General features: G+C 41.1%; 1 protein-coding gene across 1 annotated transcript in view; it reads right to left on the bottom strand.

Moving 5' to 3' along the window:
* Positions 1-15: 15 nt before the first annotated feature.
* LOC147029112 (uncharacterized) overlaps positions 16-18,428 on the bottom strand; it is a 74,147-nt gene continuing 55,734 nt past the window's right edge. The window contains exons 4-5 of the mRNA XM_085876186.1: positions 14,667-14,744; positions 16-14,530 (exon numbers count right to left, since the gene is read on the bottom strand). Of these exons, the coding sequence (XP_085732312.1) occupies positions 12,993-14,530; positions 14,667-14,744 (1,616 nt within the window). The 3' untranslated portion in view covers positions 16-12,992. The remainder of the gene's footprint in view (positions 14,531-14,666; positions 14,745-18,428) is intronic.

Here is an 18,428-nt window from a genome sequence, read left to right as displayed (position 1 = left end):
CCCCCCCACCTACCCTGGTTTTTTCCATGGAACATCCAAAAACAAATCATAAAAATATGTAATTTCTAAAAATTGAAATTATATTTATTTATATTTCGACCTACATTTCTAACCTAACAGCTCTCAAAATACATTTCAGCTGAAGAACTGTGTAAACCAAGTTATAAAATAACTAAGACCTTATAACAACAACAACAACACGCCTTCACCTCGCTTCCTCAACCCGACGCCATAGCTCGCGCAGTGGGCGGAGTTCAAGGAGGGACCTTGCGGCGGCTCTCGACCAATCAGGGAGATGCAAGTAAGTTTGCCTTCGGTCGGCCAATGCGCGCAGAGTGACCTCTAAGAGAAGCAGAGCCTCTTCGGGGGGCGGGGAATCGAGACGCCCCCCGACCAATCATGGAGAGACGTCAGATTTGCCCCGGTGAATGAGGGGTGCGGAGAGGTGAGACACGTGCCCCCCGCCCCCCGACGTCAGAGAGAGAAGGAATAGACGGGACGGCGCGGTGATCTGGTTTTCTGGTTTCATCTCGTCGCTGGGCTTCTGGTCTCGTCTCGTCGCTGGCTTCTGGTCTCGTCTTGTCGCTGGCTTCTGGTCTGGTCTCGTCGCTGGGTTTTGGTCTCGTCTGGTCTCGTCCCTGGCTTCTGGTCTCGCCTTGTCGCTGGCTCTGATCTCGTCGCATGCTGGAGCCCGACGCTGCCCTCCGTACTCGGTGCTTGCAGTGGCATCGTGGTTGTGGGTTTGAGTCCCGCCGATCCAGGACGTCGAAGACCACACGAGGTGGACAGGTCGAGATAGCTCTGGTTTCCAGCTCATCTTCCCTCGAGCTGGGAACCTTCAATAAAGGCCACGGCCATCATTTCTTTTGGGTGTGTGCATGTGTGTCTCTGGACCCAGTCTAAAAGTCGCCATTGTTTAAGTACCTTGTACATTATTTGCATTTCTTCTCGATAGTCGGTTTAACTCTGCTCTTCTGTGTTCCCCTCCCTGCCTATTGAAAATAAATATCCATTTTGTTGAATGTTTCAGCTCGTTTTTGTGTTTCTTTCATTGGCTTAGCACGGTGCATGTTGAGAAATTGGGAAGCGGCAAATTGTGCATTCGTTCCAGCACGGCTCTGATAACTCCGCTCGGTTACGCTGGATCCGAGCCGTTACCGCGACTCGGATCAGACAGAGTCGGCCGAGGGTGTGGTTTCCCCGGTAGTTGGACGGCGTGAGTACTTCGGTAAATTGGACTTAGACAAGTGGACCCTACCTCACGCCATTGAAGTATTGGCGACCATAGTCCGATAAGGGACCCGTGCCTCTCGGAGTTCTCCGAGAAGCACAATCTAGATTCCGGGTGTTTGGTAGAGCTGACTCTACTGCTCCACCTCACGGTCATGCTCGCCGCCGACGCCCAGCTCCACAACAATATCACTATCGGAGTAAACAGTCAAGTTAAGAAAATAACTCGGCAAGCCAAAAGAGAGAGTATGAGAAGGACATGGCTAAGCATACTAAGCATAATAGCAAGGCTTTCTTTAAGTATATCAGGGGAAAAGAACAGGTTGGGACCAGTGTGGGCCCATAAAGGAATAGCACCAGGAGAGTGGTTAGCGATGAAAGTGAGATGGCAGGCTTATTAAACAGGTATTTTTCTTCAACTTTCACACAAGAATAGTCAGGAGAAATGCCAATCGCTGAGTGTATCGATCAAGGAGGTGAGGAAGGGCTTTTACAGAAGATCCAGGTTGGAGTGGAGGAAGTAAAGGAACAGCTCGGAAATCTGAGAGTAGAAAAGGCTCCGGGTCCAGATAATATACACCCGAGAGTATTGATGAAGGTGGCTGAGCAGGTAAGCGAGATGTTAACAGATATTTTCAACAGTTCCCCGGAGTCAGGACAGGTACCGGAGGATCGGAGAGTAGCAAATGTAACACCATTATTTAATAAAGGATCCAGAGAAGAATTAGGAAACTATAGACCTGTGAGTTTGACTTCAGTTGTGGGGAAGGTGTTGGAGGTATTAATTATGGACCGGATGAGGAACCATTTAAACAAATACAAACTAATTAAAGGTAGTCAGCATGGGATTACCAAAGGTAGTTCCTCTTTAATAAATCTTTTAGAGTTCTATGAAGCAGTGTCTGATTTGGTAGATGATGGAAAGGCAGTGGACTTTAATATACATAGTATATCGAGACTTTAAGAAGACATTTGATAAGGTACCACATCGGAGGTTGTTAGCCAAAGTGAGGGCTTATGGAGTGGCTGGTCAGGTAGCTAATTGGATTATAAATTGGCTTCGTGATAGGAAGCAAAGAGTGGCTGTGAGTGAGAGGATATATGTAGCGGGGTACCTCAGGGATCAGGACTCGGACCATTACTATTCACTATTTACATCAACGATTTGGATAATGTGGTAAAGAGTAAGCTTTCCAAATTAGCAGATGACACAAAGCTTGAAGGTAAGGTGGATAGCAGAGGGGGTGGTGATCAGATTCAGGAAAGTATTGATACTTGTATGGATTGGGCAAAAGATTGGCAGATGTAATTTGACCTGAGCAAGTGTAAGGCGTTGGGGATGGGAAAGAAAAATGAAAATTGAGATTACAGGATGCAAGGGGTAATTTTGGAGCATGTCACTCAGGAAAAGGATCTGGGGGTGGTAATAGATACGGGAGGTAAGCAGGCAGCACAGTGCCAGGCATCTCTCGGGAAAGCAAAGAGGGTTTTACGCTGTATTCGGAGGGGGATCATTTAGAAATCAAAAGAGGTGGTGTTAACATTGAACAGGAATTTAGTGAGGGCCACATCTGGAATATTGTGTGCAGTTTTTGGTCACCACAACTCAGGAAGGACATACAGTAGATGCCATGGAGAGGGTTCAGCACAGGGCTACTTGATTGATTCCGGATAGGGCTTTATACACTACAAAGGAGGCGGTTATGAGATATGACAGATGTTTAAGATAATGAAAGGTGTGGATAAAATAAGTGGGGATGAATTTGTCAACAAAGTCGACAGTGATCGGACCAGGGGCCATAGCCTGAGAGTGAAGAAGAGGAGAGTTAAGACGGTCACAAGGCAGGGGACTTTTACTCAGAGAGGAGTTAATGCATGGAATGGCCTCCCTGGAGAGATAGTGGCAGCAGAAACAGAAGATAAGTTTAAATTCAAATTAGGAAGGTACCTGTAAGTTATGGAGATGGTGTTACGAATTTGGAAGTTGACTGCACTCAACATTCAGGTCCCCAAAGATCAGTTATATCGGTAAATATGTGTTTCTAGTTAGAATCCATCCCCTGTGTCTAAATGCAATTAAGTGTACGTGCGCTGCACAGTTATTTGATCGATAGGATTTTTACATCACCTTCACCGACAACCACACCTTCGCTCCGTCCTGACAACATTCTGCTCGTGGCATTCTTCGCGCGCTCACCAGCAAGCACGCGCGTAGGTGGAGTCTAACGTAGGCATGGCGTCCCTCTTTAGCCAATCGGCAAGGAGCGGGCGTCTCACCCTCCCCGTTTCCGACTCAACACGATCGCCATTACGCATGTGGCCAGCGGTGAGGAGGTGGGCGGAGCCACAAACTCCTCCACTCAGGACTCTGCCCAGAAGGGTGGGAGTTTCCCCGCCTACTGTGAGCCAGTCCAATGGAGGGCGGCCAGGGAATCGCGCGATGGGTCCGACCAATCAAGAGGCGAGTGGTCAGGAGAAGAGGCCCCTCCCTCCTGGAGAGAAAGTGTGGTTGTCTGGACCAGCGTGAGAGAGAGAGAGAGATGGTGTGATCGTGGCAGGAGCGTTCGCGAGTTCGGAGGATCATGGCAATTGCGGCAGATGATCTGAGTTGAGCTGGTTCTGGTCTCGTCTTATCTCTGGTCTCATCTTGCCGCTGGGTCTGTTCTGGTCTCGTCTTAGCGCTGCCGCTGGTCTCATCTTGCCGCTGGGTCTGTTCTGGTCTTGTCTCGTCGCAGCAATCCCTCACCTCATCTCTCCTCCTCTGGATTCGGCTGCCCTGGCCCGTCTTTTGGCGACCGGAGCTCCGGGAAGTGGGTGGATGACGAGCCACGCGCTCGCGGCCCAGGTAGCCAGCCGTCCTGACTCCCAGCCGAACTATCCTCCTCGACTGGAGAGCCGAATAAAGACCATCGAGGTCCATCTTCTTTTGCGTATTTGTGTGTGTGTGTGTGTGTGTCCTGTGGGCCAGTCTATAAGTAGGAATTGTTAAGTGCTTTTTGCTGTACATGATTGCATTGCTTAGCCAGTTTAACTCTGCTCTTTGTGTGTTCCCTTCCCCCCTATTGTAAATAAATCCCCTATTAAATGTTCCAGCTCGTCCTTGTTCTTTTCTTCATTGGCTTAGCACGGTGCGTGTTGGGGAATTAAAAAGGCCGTTGCTGCCGTAGTTGTGCATTTGGACCGACGAGACCTCGGTAACCATCCGCTCGGGTTACGCACGAGTTCAGCATGGTTACGGCTCGTCCCGTTCGAGCTCCGTCGAGGGTGTGAATTCCTCGGTAGCTCGCCACATGGGTTTCCAGGTATTTTTAAGTTTGGCAAATAACCCTGTCCCACGTGGTTGATTTATTGACGATTCACGGTCCTGTAAGGGGCCCGTACCTTCGGAGTTATCTGACGGTAACGACCTGAATTCTGGGTGTTCGGTGGAGTCGACTCTGCTGCTCCAACTAGCGGTTGTGCTCGCAGCCGATACCCGGCTCACAACAATATATCATTAATCTATGGAAGATCAACCTAATTTTATCAATTTGGGTTTGCCACGGGGTTTGGGTTTTTGGGCCACGCACGTACGGCCACGCAAGAGCGAAGGAACGGCCTGTGTGGTTGTTGTTTCTGGCTCACGGTTTGAAAGGTTTTTTTTTGTTTGTTTGTTTTTTTTGCACGTATGGCCACGCACGTACGGGCACGTACTAGTATCATCAATCTATGGAAGATCAACCTAATTTTATCAATCTCTTCCATTGTTAGGAAAGGTGTATTACCACCGCATACTTTATATTCATCTCTATTATCAATCTTGTAAAGTAATTAATTTTGGGTGTAATTTTGAAATAATTATGATCCTTCATATATTTTTTGAAGTGAGTAGTGAAAATACATTGACAGGACATACAATGTTTATAAGTTTCTAACTCTGTGTTTAATCTCATCCGTGAGCACATTGGACAACTCGCAAATTGATTTGACTCGGCAGTCTCCTTCGAATTGCTCAAAACAAAGTTTAGGGATCTTGTATATCACTTGGATTTAGCATGTTGTTAATTTATATGGTATGTTTGCTTTTAAAATAATTTCATCCTCTAATAAATCATATTTTCAAATCGGCTTATTTATATGCTTCACCATCATAATCACATTTACATCATCAGGGTATTCACAATTATCAGCATCTTCATCATCTATGAAACTACTTTCAAAACTGACATTTGAATATAAGCTGTTGTGGAAGAAAAATAATTTTATTAATGTACTCTAAATTGTAATTGTGCTGGTGTTTTATAAATTTAATTTTTATGCTACAAATCGAATTGGCTGTCAGTGTTCCTTCCCTTTCGCCAAGAGCCTTTTGCCCTAAATGCTGATAAAAGGATTGGCTTGCTATGGAACAAAGTGGCTTGGGTTGATAACACCAACTTTGTTATGATTACATCGTTTGCTTTTCAGCTAGAAGACACGTATTGCATTTTGGAGTTATTTGGCTAATATTTAACAGCCCCTTCCACTCTCCCATGAAAGCATATAAATACCAGAAATTGCAATCTTGTTTTAGTGCAAGCATGTGAGGATGTGTACCATCTCAGTGGGTTGCACTCCTTGGGACTGGCCAAGTACCAAGTATAATAAAACTCTCTGATGCAATGTACTTTCATGTTGTGGCAAGTGAATTGATCGGTGTCTGTCATTTGAATAACAGGATTTGCATCGAGTTGCTTAAATGGTTGATTAAAAGTAAACACAGGACCAAATAAAACATTAGGCAATAACTTCCACAACACTGTCAGTATCATAGCTGTCTTCTGGACCAAGTTCCTCACCAGCAAATTAATTAAAATCTTCATTATGGCTTCATTAAAATCTTCAAAATTACATTATGATGTGTAATGGCTCATTTATTAAGGAAAAATATTCTCATAAATTCTATATAGTATCTAACTTGTGTCCTTGTATCCATGTGGTAAAGCATTAATTCCATTCTCCAATACATATATCTTATCATCAAATGCTCCCATTACTTTCTTATTTATTTGTTCTGAATATATCTGATGCTTGTAACTTCTAATACTATTCATCTTCCTTTACTCTTTTTCCTTTAAAACTAAACGATCAAAATAATGCTTGAAATTTAGTGTTGTTAATTACATTCTTCTTTATCCCTTTCAACTTTTTATCACTTTTAGAACCAATATACCTGTAAGCATAAGACTTTGCTCTTAATCCTATAAATTCACTCATTATATCCCCCCCCCCCCAAGTCATCATTAAATTTTCCAGTAACTTTTTTGTCTTTTGAGGAAAATAGTCGATTATCTTTTTCATAGTTGCTTGTGTCAAATATTTGACTTTCATCATATCCTCATAAACATCTTCTGTCTTGATATCCAATATAAAACTGTCTGTGTCCATGCAAAGTAGATTAACTCTCTCTTCAAAGTTCTTCTTTAAGCTCTGGTATAAATAGTCATACATCAACAACTTGGACAAGTCAAGAACTGATGTTCCTACATAAATAGGTTTATCCATCACAATGCTTTCTATTACTTCTCCATATGAATAGCACAAAAGTTCTCAGAGGATGTCTCTACTTGTTTAAAGCTGGCTCTATTAATTTATGTAGATGCTGGTTTCCAAGATGTAGTAAGTCTTTTGTTTTGTCTGTTTCTTACATTTTCCATCATCTTGCCAAATACAGCATGATTCATTAATTTAGAGAAGTCTTTCTTAAAGTCGGTCTTAGTAACTGTTCACATCTGAGTATTGAAGTCTATGTATTTTTTTAACCAATGGCTTTGATTAAAAACTTTAGAACTTTGTGAATTTTCTTTATTCTCAATCCAGCTGATATGTATTACACCAAAGAAAGCTGAGACAATATCTAATTGGCTTTATAATATAATGTAGTTAAAAGCTTTTCTGTCTGTGTCGATGCTCGAGAAGAACTAATAAGAAATGATTGTTGATAATCGATGAGCCATTGTTTTCTTGGTTTTTCTTTAATCGGGAGCATATGGTAAATCTTTGTGAGCATTGTGGAGTTCTTTAGGATATTTTCAATCCACTTCAAAGTAATAACCAACTTTTTCCTCATCCAATTCATTCTGGGTGAAGATAATGACATTTTTTTATTTCCGTTCATAATTATTCTCCTGTACCCATTTGAAGCCTCCATATGGTAGAGCTCGAGACATCACCCATCCATTGAGATTGTTTGCATCATGATACATCAAATAAGAACCATCTTTCGAAGCATCATAATCAGAGAGCTATTTATTGTTTGCTTGAGCATATCTTTTTGAACAGACTTGTGATATTCCTCCTCTTTTAGCTTTCTCTATCATCAAATAGCATATCTACATCAGAAATTAATTTGAGAAGTTGTTTAGTCATATTCAGCATAGCACTCCAAGCTAGACTCGGAGCTGTATAATAATGAAGCGGGTCTAATCCATATAAATTCGTATTCTGACAGACATTTCCGAATGCTTCAAATACATCGGCTAATAACATTAACATCAGTCTTAACAATACAAGTCATGATATTCACTGAGATTTTTAATGTTCAATTTTTCCCAGATATTTTGTGCATGTTGATAATCTTCATCACAAATATGAGTTTTATTCAGCTCATTGTAGAAGCTTTCCTTTGAAGGGAGTTATGTTTCCTCAAATCTTCTGAAGTTGTCCACATAGTCATATGGGTAAACACCCTTTCGTGATAAGAGCTCAACTGTGATTGCTTCAGCTGACACGAGGTTTGTTTCCTCTTCATTTAGGAAATGATTTTGGAGATTTGGATATGCTTTAAGACTTGATGCTCATGTGGATAAATTATTTGGCATAAATTTGCATGAATCTAGAAATCTAATCTTAGTTTTGTGCATTGTTGAGATTGATTTTCTAAATGAGATGCACTTCTGGTCTGTGGTAGGAATGAAAGATATGTCCCCAAGTGTCTTTGAATGTTCGCTTTTGAATAAAGTGTGTCATAATTGGCATTATTGTGAATAAAGACAGGAATAAAAGTAGGGAGTTTAAAATTGAGATTACAACTTTGATAAGGAGGTCCTCTATATTTAACAGTAAGATGACAATGGTCTCTAACTTTTGGTTCTTTCCTGATTAACTCTTGAGAAAGATAATTAAAAATATATGTTGGAGTTCTTACATTCTTCTTCCTTATCTTGTGTTACTTTCATTGGTTTACAAGTTTTTTGCATTACATCTGATAGTTGAATACAATGTTTTTCTTATCATTTTACAAAGTATTGAGGGGTATCTTCTCCTCTGTACATTTCTAATTTATTATGTTGGTTTCCAACAGATTATTTCATTATAATAACAGAACCCACAAGGAGTATGCTTTTGATATGGCTTGGTGTAGGATTGATTTGGATTTGGAGTCGTGTCTATATTTTTGAGAATTCTTTCAAGGTCAGCATCTATCACGAATGGATGCTTTATGGATTTATTTATATGATTGAAATCAAACACTGAACCCACTTTTGGCATATGGATTACAGTTGATTTGTGGTTTGAGCAATATATTGAATGTTGTTGTAATCTTTCTTTTGTGTGAAAGAAGTTGAGACATCACTTACAGGGATATGTCTTATTAGTTTGATTGTATGCTTGAGAAGTAGTCAATCTTGAAAAATTTTGGATGCAAGCATAATGTGAATTTTCCTCCGAACTATAGTACAGAAGGTCAATGTGCATTTCATCATTTTTTTAGATATTTGAAATTTTTAATCTTTGAAGTTTGTTTGTATCTGTTAGTCAATACATGTTAATGGAGAGATTGTTCATTTTCTCAAAGTTAGAGATCTCCTTTAACTTAATTGGAAATTCTAATCCTTTAACATTTTAAGTATTTTCATATTTTTTATGCCATATTCGTTTCCATCGTGAGGGGTACAAGTGAGCAAGAACAGACCAGAGGAAGCATTTGTTGTCATTATTTTGAACATTAACAACTGCTTTTTAAAGTTTTACTGCTCCTGGCAAATCAATATAGGAAGAAACTAAGCGGATCCGATTTCAAGATGTGTTTATCTTAGAAAATGATTTTCCCAATGTTAAATCCACTTCCTTCTGTGTTATCATCAACATCTATTTCATACCTCTGAAATTTATCGTAAACATTACAATCTTGGAAAACTTGAAATGAAGAAATTAAATATGGGTTTGTTCTCATATAAGGTGTTTTTTCTTTCAACTCGTTTCTTTCATTGTCTTCTTTTGTGAAATATAATTTTACTCCCACATCAAATTTAATGGTATTAAATTCCCTCAGGCTCTTGTAATTAAAGTTTCAACAGCCAAACTAACTTTCACAATTGCATCAGCTACCGATTTTGGTTCTGCCTTTTTTTAAACCAAAAATTATTTATTTTTATATGATCCTAAAATGCCCCATCAGTTTTTTTCAATAACAAACCCATCTGTATCTTCTGACTTTTTTTTGCATGTGCGTGATTGAAGATGTGTCTTGTGACTACGTTTTAACAAGTCTGTTGAGCATGTATCACAATGTTGTTTTTCTTGCTCTGCTGTTTGAATTAGTTGAAATATATATCGAGTGTGTGTTTTCATGATTGTGAATGTTTGTTGTAATATCTGTAGTCCTTGTTACAAGCATCACAATGAGTTATATTCACCATATTTATATAACAAAAAAGATTATTTTCTTGGACCTGTTTATATGAATACTTTTTTGTTTAAAATAAATTTTTATTGGTGAAATCTCTTTCTGATCAATCAGAAGATTTTATTTAAAGCAGAAAAGTATCTATAAATCAGCACAAGATGATTTTTCTTGGACCTATTTATATATTATATTTTGTGTTTAAAACAAAATTTTCTTTGGGAAATCTTTTACTGATTTATAGATACTTTTCTACTTAAAATAAAATCTTGGTGAAATCTCTTGCTGATTTATATATTATATTTTTGTGTTTAAAATAAAATTTTGTTCATATTTCAAAATTAATTAAAAAAGGCTTCCAAAAAATATTTGTTGGGTTTGTAGTTTATTAAAACACCTTCTTTTCTTGTAACGTTCATCACCGTCGAGAATGTTGATAAATAATATGTTTGGGTTTTGTTCTTGGGTAAAATTTCCTTGTTGAGTTGAGACAAAATGAGAAATCTCTCAGCATTCTGCTCTAAGCTACTCCTGAACTACATATCATTTTGAAATTGGAGAAAATTATTTTTCCAGTTTTCTTGACATCCTTTACTTGCAGTTGTATTGTGTGCTTTTTATTTACACTTGTATTCGTTATCCCTTCGATGACACTTGTTTGATACTATCTACATTCATTGTTTCCCATTTAAATACCAAGTTTGGGATTTTCTCCACTCTTGGGTTTGGTTTTTGCTTGGCTCTATACTTTTCCAAAGTTTTGAGGTCATTGAAATCAGAGTAATTTTGCATAAACTGATTTTTAGCTCGCTTGTTCGAAAAACAGAGAGCTATAGCGATACCCCCGGCGTGAGCATCAGCATCAGCGTGAGCATGAGCATGAGCGTGAAAATGTTAAAATTTTTGGTGCAAGTTATTTTTCCTTTCTAATGTTTTTATGTACCACACTATTTTTTATACGCCTGATATATATCGGGGCGTATTTTGTGTCATCCGTCCGTCCGTTTGTCTGTCTGTCTATCTGTCCGTCCGTCCGTCCGTCTGTCCATTCCTGTCCGCACTCTAACTCCCAAAGTTTTCATACTTTCACGTTTCATATTTGGTACATAGGAACAGACTGTGGAGACGGTGTGTTGTGACATACGTTAGTCATCTAAAGTGGTTGCCATGGCAACCAGGATGCTGTTTTCCATCTGTTCCTGTCCGCACTCTACTCCCAAAGTTTTCAACTTTCACGTTTCATATTTGGTACATAGATACAGACTGTGGAGACGGTGTGTCTTGATATACGTTCGTCATCTAAAGTGGTTGCCATGGCAACCAGGATGCTGTTTTCCATCCGTTCCTCTCCGCACTCCAACTCCCAAAGTTTTCAATTTTCATGTTTTATATTTGGTACGTAGGTACAGTCTGTGGAGACTGTGTGTCGTGACATATGTTAGTCATCTAAAGTGATTGCCATGGCAACCAGGATTCTGTTTTCCATCCGTTCCTGTCCGCACTCTAACTCCCAAAGTTTTCAACTTTCACGTTTCATATCTAGTATATAGGTACAGACTGTGGAGACGGTATGTCGCGACATATGTTAGTCATCTAAAGTGATTGCTATGGCAACCAGGATGCTGTTTTCCATGTATTAGCACAATTCTGTATATACCTTCTTGTTCGGGCATATATTGTGCTCATTGCGCTCTTGTTACCGATTACAATATACAAATACATATATTGCTTTAAAATTATTTGGATCAGACTTCATGGCAATGCTTTATAAAAAAATATTAATCATTAGACGAGTCTTTTAAAAACGATTAATGTATAAACAGGCGAGCATTGGGTGGCTTCGACACCATCTCTGGTTTAATGATGACATATCTGCAATACATCATTTTAAATGTAAAGTTTTACAGCATAAGGGCGTATTATTCATAGGAAGGGATATAAAGAGAAGGAATCTCTGTTTAAATGGGGGTATAAATAGGTAAGAGAGAGGATGGAGGGTGTGTGGTCAGGGGTGAGGGGTAGGGGGGTAAAATAAAATAAAAAAAGGTTTGAGGCTCATGGAAGGGCTTGGTCCCAGAAACAATTTAATGTGGAGAAGCTTGTGCAGGATGAGTGGAAGAGGTGGGGCAGAAGGAGAAGTTGGTGCCAGAGGAGATCGGTTTGTGAGAAAAAATGTAATATTTTTTTCTTGACAGTGTCAAATACTTTTTCCCTGAGTTAACATTAAAGTCATTGGGAGAAATGGAATAGTCTGACAACCAACAAAATTTCCCTACTGTCACCCAATGCTTGCTAAATGTTACGAGTTGCCTTGTTCACTTTGTGGCCTTGTTTAAACTCGTGAAGCAAAAAGGCATGAAAAACTTTGAATCATGCTTCACTCAGAACCCTGAAACAAATATCCATTTTAGATTTTTTTTTTTAAGTAGTTTTTGAAAAATCTCTGCCAAAGCACATGCTACAAAACATTATTAAATGTCTTATCGATATACACCATCAGAAGCATGCAAAGAATGAACCCATAAATTAACACAATATAAAAGCCGACAAAACTTTCGTAACAAATAAATATTCAGAAAAAAGTCAAGCTTTGAAAGAACCTTTTCCACATTCTCAAGTGCAAAAGACAGTGAATGAGTGAGGATCGAAAGAGTGGGTCAGGATGAGAGAGAGAGCGAGGTCTTGAGATGGTTGTGCATTGCCAGTTGAAAACTCAGGAGGGAAGATCAGGATCGATTACCACTCATCCGTTGCCTTTTCCTGCTGGAGAAGCTCATCCAATGCTCAAGCATCATGATCCTGAAGAGCATCTCGTTGCTTGAGACGGAAATTTGGAACACCATCCAGACCAGGGCATTTGAATTTGGCATTTGTGAGTCGTTCAACAATTTTCTCTTTGGCAATTAAACGCTCGAGGAATATCCTCTCGATGTTGCTTATTCTTTTCCAAGTTCTGGATCTATTCTGCCGTCTTGTGGCCTTTTCAGTTTTCATAACTCCCTTTCCAGAACTCGTTCATCTTTTACTGGGGTGGGGAGATTTCCTTAGTTTTTGATTGAATGTTATGCATAAATTTTCAAAGAGCTCATCATTTCTTCTGTCATTTACTTCATTTGAGTTATTTATGCTCTCCTGTATGGATCCTCATATGCTTACTCAAATGGCCTTTTTGAGAGAAAACATTATCACAGACAGAGCACTTGTATGGTCGCTCTCCTGTGTGGATCCTCGTATGCTTATTCAAATTGCCTTTTTTGGAGAAACCCTTATTACAAACAGAGCATGTGTATGGTCGCTCTCCTGTGTGGATCCTCATATGCTGTTTCAAATGGTCATTTTTAGAGAAACCTTTATCACAGACAGAGCATTTGTGAGGTCGCTCTCCTGTGTGGATCGTTATATGCTTATTCAAATCACCTTTTTGAGAGAAACTTTTATTACAGACAGAGCATTTGTAAGGTCGCTCTCCTGTATGGATCCTCATATGCATTTTCAAATGGTCTTTTTTAGAGAAACCTCTATTACAGACAGAACATTTGTACGGTCGCTCTCCTGTATGGGTCGTCGTATGCTTATTCAAAATGCCTTTTTGAGAGAAACCTTTCTCACAGACAGAGCATTTGTAAGGTCGCTCTCCTGTGTGGATCCTCATATGCATTTTCAAATGGTCTTTTTTAGTGAAACCCTTATTACAGACAGAGCATTTGGAAGGTTGCTCTCCGGTGTGGATCCTCATATGCATTTTCAAAATGCCTTTTTGAGAGAAACCTTTCTCGCAGAGAGAGCATTTGTAAGGACGCTCTCCTGTGTGGATCCTCAGATGCATTTTCAAACTGCCTTTTCGAGAGAAACCTTTATCACAAATGGAACATTTGTAAGGTCGCTCTCCTGTGTGGATCCTCACATGCTTATTCAAATTGCCTTTCACAGCGAAACCTTTAGCACAGACAGAGCATTTGTAAGGACGCTCTCCTGTATGGATTGACATGTGCTCATTCAAATTGCCTTTTCGAGAGAAACCTTTATCACAGACAGAGCATTTGTAAGGACGCTCTCCTGTATGGATCCTCATATGCAACTTCAAAATGCTTTTTTGAGAGAAACCCTTATCACAGACAGAGCATTTGTCAGGATGATCTCCTGTGTGGATCCTCATATGAATTTTCAAATGGCCTTTTTGAGAGAAACCTTTGTCACATATAGAACACTTGTAAGGACGCTGTCCTGTATGGATCCCCACATGCATTTTCAAAATGCCTTTTTGAGAGAAAGCTTTCTCACAGACAGAGCATTTGAAAGGTCGTTCTCCTGTGTGGGTCCTCATATGCATTTTCAAACAGCCCTTCAGAATGAAACCTTTATCACAGACGGAGCAATTATGCGGGAGTTCTCCTCTGTGGATCCTCATGTGTATTTTGATGTTTCTTGGTGAAATAAAGTCGACATTGCATATATTACATTTATAACGCATTTGCCTTTCTGTAACTTTTTTGGGTTTGTTTAATAAAATATTGATCTTTTTGCTGTTTTCACTAGACGAGCACTTGTATTTTGAATGTCGTGAGTCTTGTTTGGATTGTTTCTTCAAAATGGACATCTTCTTCACTGTCAAGCTGCACCTGGACCGTAACTGTCTAAATGGACTTCTTGATTGTTCTATAAAACAAAGAACAAGAAGTTATTTTACGTTTCTTTTTTGTCAAACTCACAATGCAAAACATGTCACAGTTTTGAAAATTTTATAACCCTGAATTCAAAAGATTGAATGTTCATTTTGAAGGTTTCTGCTCACCTGTTGCAGAACAAACAGATCTGCCATTTGTGAAATGAACATCTGAATCTTCCTTTACAGAAGCATATCTTAAAATTTCTGAAAAAGATGAATCGTCATGTCGTCTGGATTGTACATTTACAGATTAGACATCACCTGAAAAAAAAAAGGACATGAAGTTTAAAACTGCCAAATATAAATCCAGTTGCACTTCCGGACTTCCAGTTCGGGGATCGGCACACGTGGATGGCTGGGTGGCGAGCTCTCCTTCCAGTCCTTCTAAAGCTAAGTTTCCAGTCTTTTTAAAGAATTTTTGCGTATCTTGTTATCGTGATTTGTGTTGGGGCTGTGGAACTGCACTTTTATGTTAGTTTTCAGAACAGTTTTAGTAGGTATTGAGTTAGTTTATTGAAAGAAGCAGTGGGAGGCCTTGTGATAAATTTTGCGTGAAGTCAGTTGGGGCCTTGGGAGTATGGGGGTAAAAAAGGTTATAAATAGAGACCGAAAGAGAAAGGAAGAGGAGTGAGTATGTAAAATATAATAGTTGCACAATGTGGGCTACGTCAACAATAGGGGATGCAGAGGGTTCTTATTGTGGTCGGAAGTGTGAGGAAATTGTCCACTTGAGGATGGTTATTACGAGGTTGAAGGAACACATCGATATTTTGCAGCAAGTCGCAGAATGTGAGAATTTTTTTTAGATAATAATCGATTATGGTTGTGGAGTGAGGTTGCTGAGGATATTGGCCATGGTGACGGTGCAACGGGGGCAGGCCGCGGTGACGGTGCAACGGGGGCAGGCCGCGGTGACGGTGCAACGGGGGCAGGCCGCGGTGACGGTGCAACGGGGGCAGGCCGCGGTGACGGTGCAACGGGGGCAGGCCGCGGTGACGGTGCAACGGGGGCAGGCCGCGGTGACGGTGCAACGGGGGCAGGCCGCGGTGACGGTGCAACGGGGGCAGGCCGCGGTGACGGTGCAACGGGGGCAGGCCGCGGTGACTGTGCAACGGGGGCAGGCCGCGGTGACTGTGCAACGGGGGCAGGCCGCGGTGACTGTGCAACGGGGGCAGGCCGCGGTGACGGTGCAACGGGGGCAGGCCGCGGTGACGGTGCAACGGGGGCAGGCCGCGGTGACGGTGCAACGGGGGCAGGCCGCGGTGACGGTGCAACGGGGGCAGGCCGCGGTGACGGTGCAACGGGGGCAGGCCGCGGTGACGGTGCAACGGGGGCAGGCCGCGGTGACGGTGCAACGGGGGCAGGCCGCGGTGACGGTGCAACGGGGGCAGGCCGCGGTGACGGTGCAACGGGGGCAGGCCGCGGTGGGCATGCAATGGGTGAAGGCAGTGGTGGGGGTGCAGCAATCAAAATTGGTAGAAATGTATGGTAGACAGTTTTTGTGGATGATGAGACAATTAAATATGTAGATTCTTCATTCTGCAGGAAGGATTGGAGATATAGAATTCTGTGCAGTTTTGAAGGAGCAGCAGTTAGAGACATTGAAGGAAGGGTAAACAATATTATATAGTGCCACGGCAGGAATAAGTTGGTTGTGTTACACATTGGAGCGAATGATATCAGGAAAGTTTACTCAGAGGTTTTGAAAAATAGATACAGGATATTGGGTAAGCGGCTGAAAGCAAAGAGTTGTGAGGTCATGTTTTCTGGGATTCTCCCAAGATTAGGAAATAAAATAGAAATTATGAGCAGAGCAATAAACGTCAACCAATGGCTGGAAGAATGGTGTCGGGAGGAAGGTTACACATTTCAGAAGCAGTGGGAATCAATTAGGGGACAAAGGGAGTGTTTCCGGAATGATGGCCTTATGGAAAATAGAAAGGGGACAGCAAGGTTTGCAGTGGGAATTGAGGAAGGAATTCAGGCTCTTTTAGGCCAGTGGTGGGTGGAGAAGGTATTAAGGAAGGAACGGATGATGAGTAAGGCCAGGCAAGAAAATAAAATTTCAGGAAGGGAAAAGTTAAATATATTCTGCACCAATGCCAGACGTTTAAAGAATAAGATGGAAGAGCTTGAAGCCAAAGTAGATAGCGAGGAGTACGATATTGTTGCAGTGAGTGAGACATGGTTTAAGGAGGAGAGTAACTGAAGGACACGATTAGAAGGCTACAAAGTGTATTGGTGTGATAGGAAGGAGAGAATAGGATGAGGAGTTGCAATCTGGGTAAAGGACAGCATTGTATCAAGAGAAAAGGGGGCATTAAGGAAGGAATAAATGTTGAGGATTCTGTGTGGGTTGAGATTAGAGATTGTAAAAACAGTAAGATACTGGTACGATGCTATTATAAGGCCCCAGGTTTGAAAGAAGACGAGGAAGGAGGAGGACTTGAAGAATTCAAAAGGGTATGTGGTAAGGGAAGAGTATTGATTGTGGGGGATTTTAACTTGCCATGGATAGATTGGGTCCAGGAACAGGGAAAGGGCAGAGCAGATGAAGATTTCCTAGTTTTAGTCCAGGATTGCTTTTCAACCCAGTTTGTAGATCAGCCCACGAGGGGAAGTGCAGTGTTAGACCTCCTTTTAAGTAACGATCCCAATATTGTGGAGGAGGTGGAGGTCAGGGAGCATTTCAGAGCAAGTGACCATCACTTTGTGTGTGCAAAGATTCTATTTAGGGTTAGAGTTCAGGATAGTTGGGTAAGGCTATTCGATTTCAGGAAGGCAAACCTTGAGGGTATGAGGAGAGAATTGGGCGATGTAGATTGGGAGACTCTAACAACAGAACAATTAGCATCAGAGAAATGGGAAACCTTCAAGGACCAAATGTGTCGAGTGCAGAGGTGTAAAACTAGAAGCAGAAAGAGGCCAGGGTGTTTGAACAGTGAGATATGCTTATTCAATTGCAGACTGTCGGGGATTGCAGATTCAAACTGTTGCAGATTCTGGCAGATTCTGCAGATTCTGGGATCTGGCAGATCCCAAATTGCAGATTCAAACTGTTGGGGATTGCAGACAGGGAACGCTATTAAGGAGTAGAAGACATACATTAGGTTTAAATAACAGGACTGGAGTAAGATTGATATCGCTATCAGAGTAAACAGAGGCAAGTTAAGAAAATAACTCGGCAAGCCAAAAGAGAATATGAGAAGAACATGGCTTAGAATATTCAACATAATAGCAAGGCTTTCTTTAAGTATATCGGGGAAAAGAACAGTTGAGGACGAGTGTGGGCCCATTGAGGCATAGCAACAGGAGAGTGGTTATTGATGAAAGTAAGATGGCAGGCTTATTAAACTGGTATTTTTCTTCAACTTTTACACAACAACAGTCAGGAGAATTGCCAATGGCTGAGAGTATCTGTCAAGGAAGTGAGGAAGGGCTTTTACAGAAGATCCAGGTTGGAGTGGAGGAAGTAAAGGAACAGCTAGGTAATCTAAGAGTGGATAAGGCTCCAGGTCCAGGTAATATGCACCTGAGAGTATTGATGGAGTTGGCTGAGCAGGTAAGTGGGTTGTTAACGGATATTTTCAATAGTTTCCTGGAGTTAGGGCATGTACCAAAGGATTGCAGAGTAGCAAATGTAATACCGTTATTTAACAAAAGATCCAGAGAAGAATTGTTAAACTATAGTTGGGAAACCTGTTAATTTGACGTCAGTTGTGAGGAATGTGTGGAGACATTAATTGAGGACCAGATGAGAAATCATTTAGACAAACACAAACTAATTAAAGGTAGTCAGCATGGGTTAACCAAAGGAAGTTCCTGTTTAACAAATCTTTTAGAGTTCTATGAGGCAGTGTCTGATTGGGTGGATGAGGGAAAGGCAGT

This window comes from Eptatretus burgeri, chromosome 4 (genome assembly GCF_056783735.1).
Source record: "Eptatretus burgeri isolate ZD-2024b chromosome 4, Ebu_testis_v1, whole genome shotgun sequence".
Lineage (NCBI taxonomy): Eukaryota > Metazoa > Chordata > Myxini > Myxiniformes > Myxinidae > Eptatretus > Eptatretus burgeri.
The sequence above is the reverse complement of the archived record's forward strand: the minus strand, read 5'-3'. Positions and strand labels throughout refer to the sequence as shown.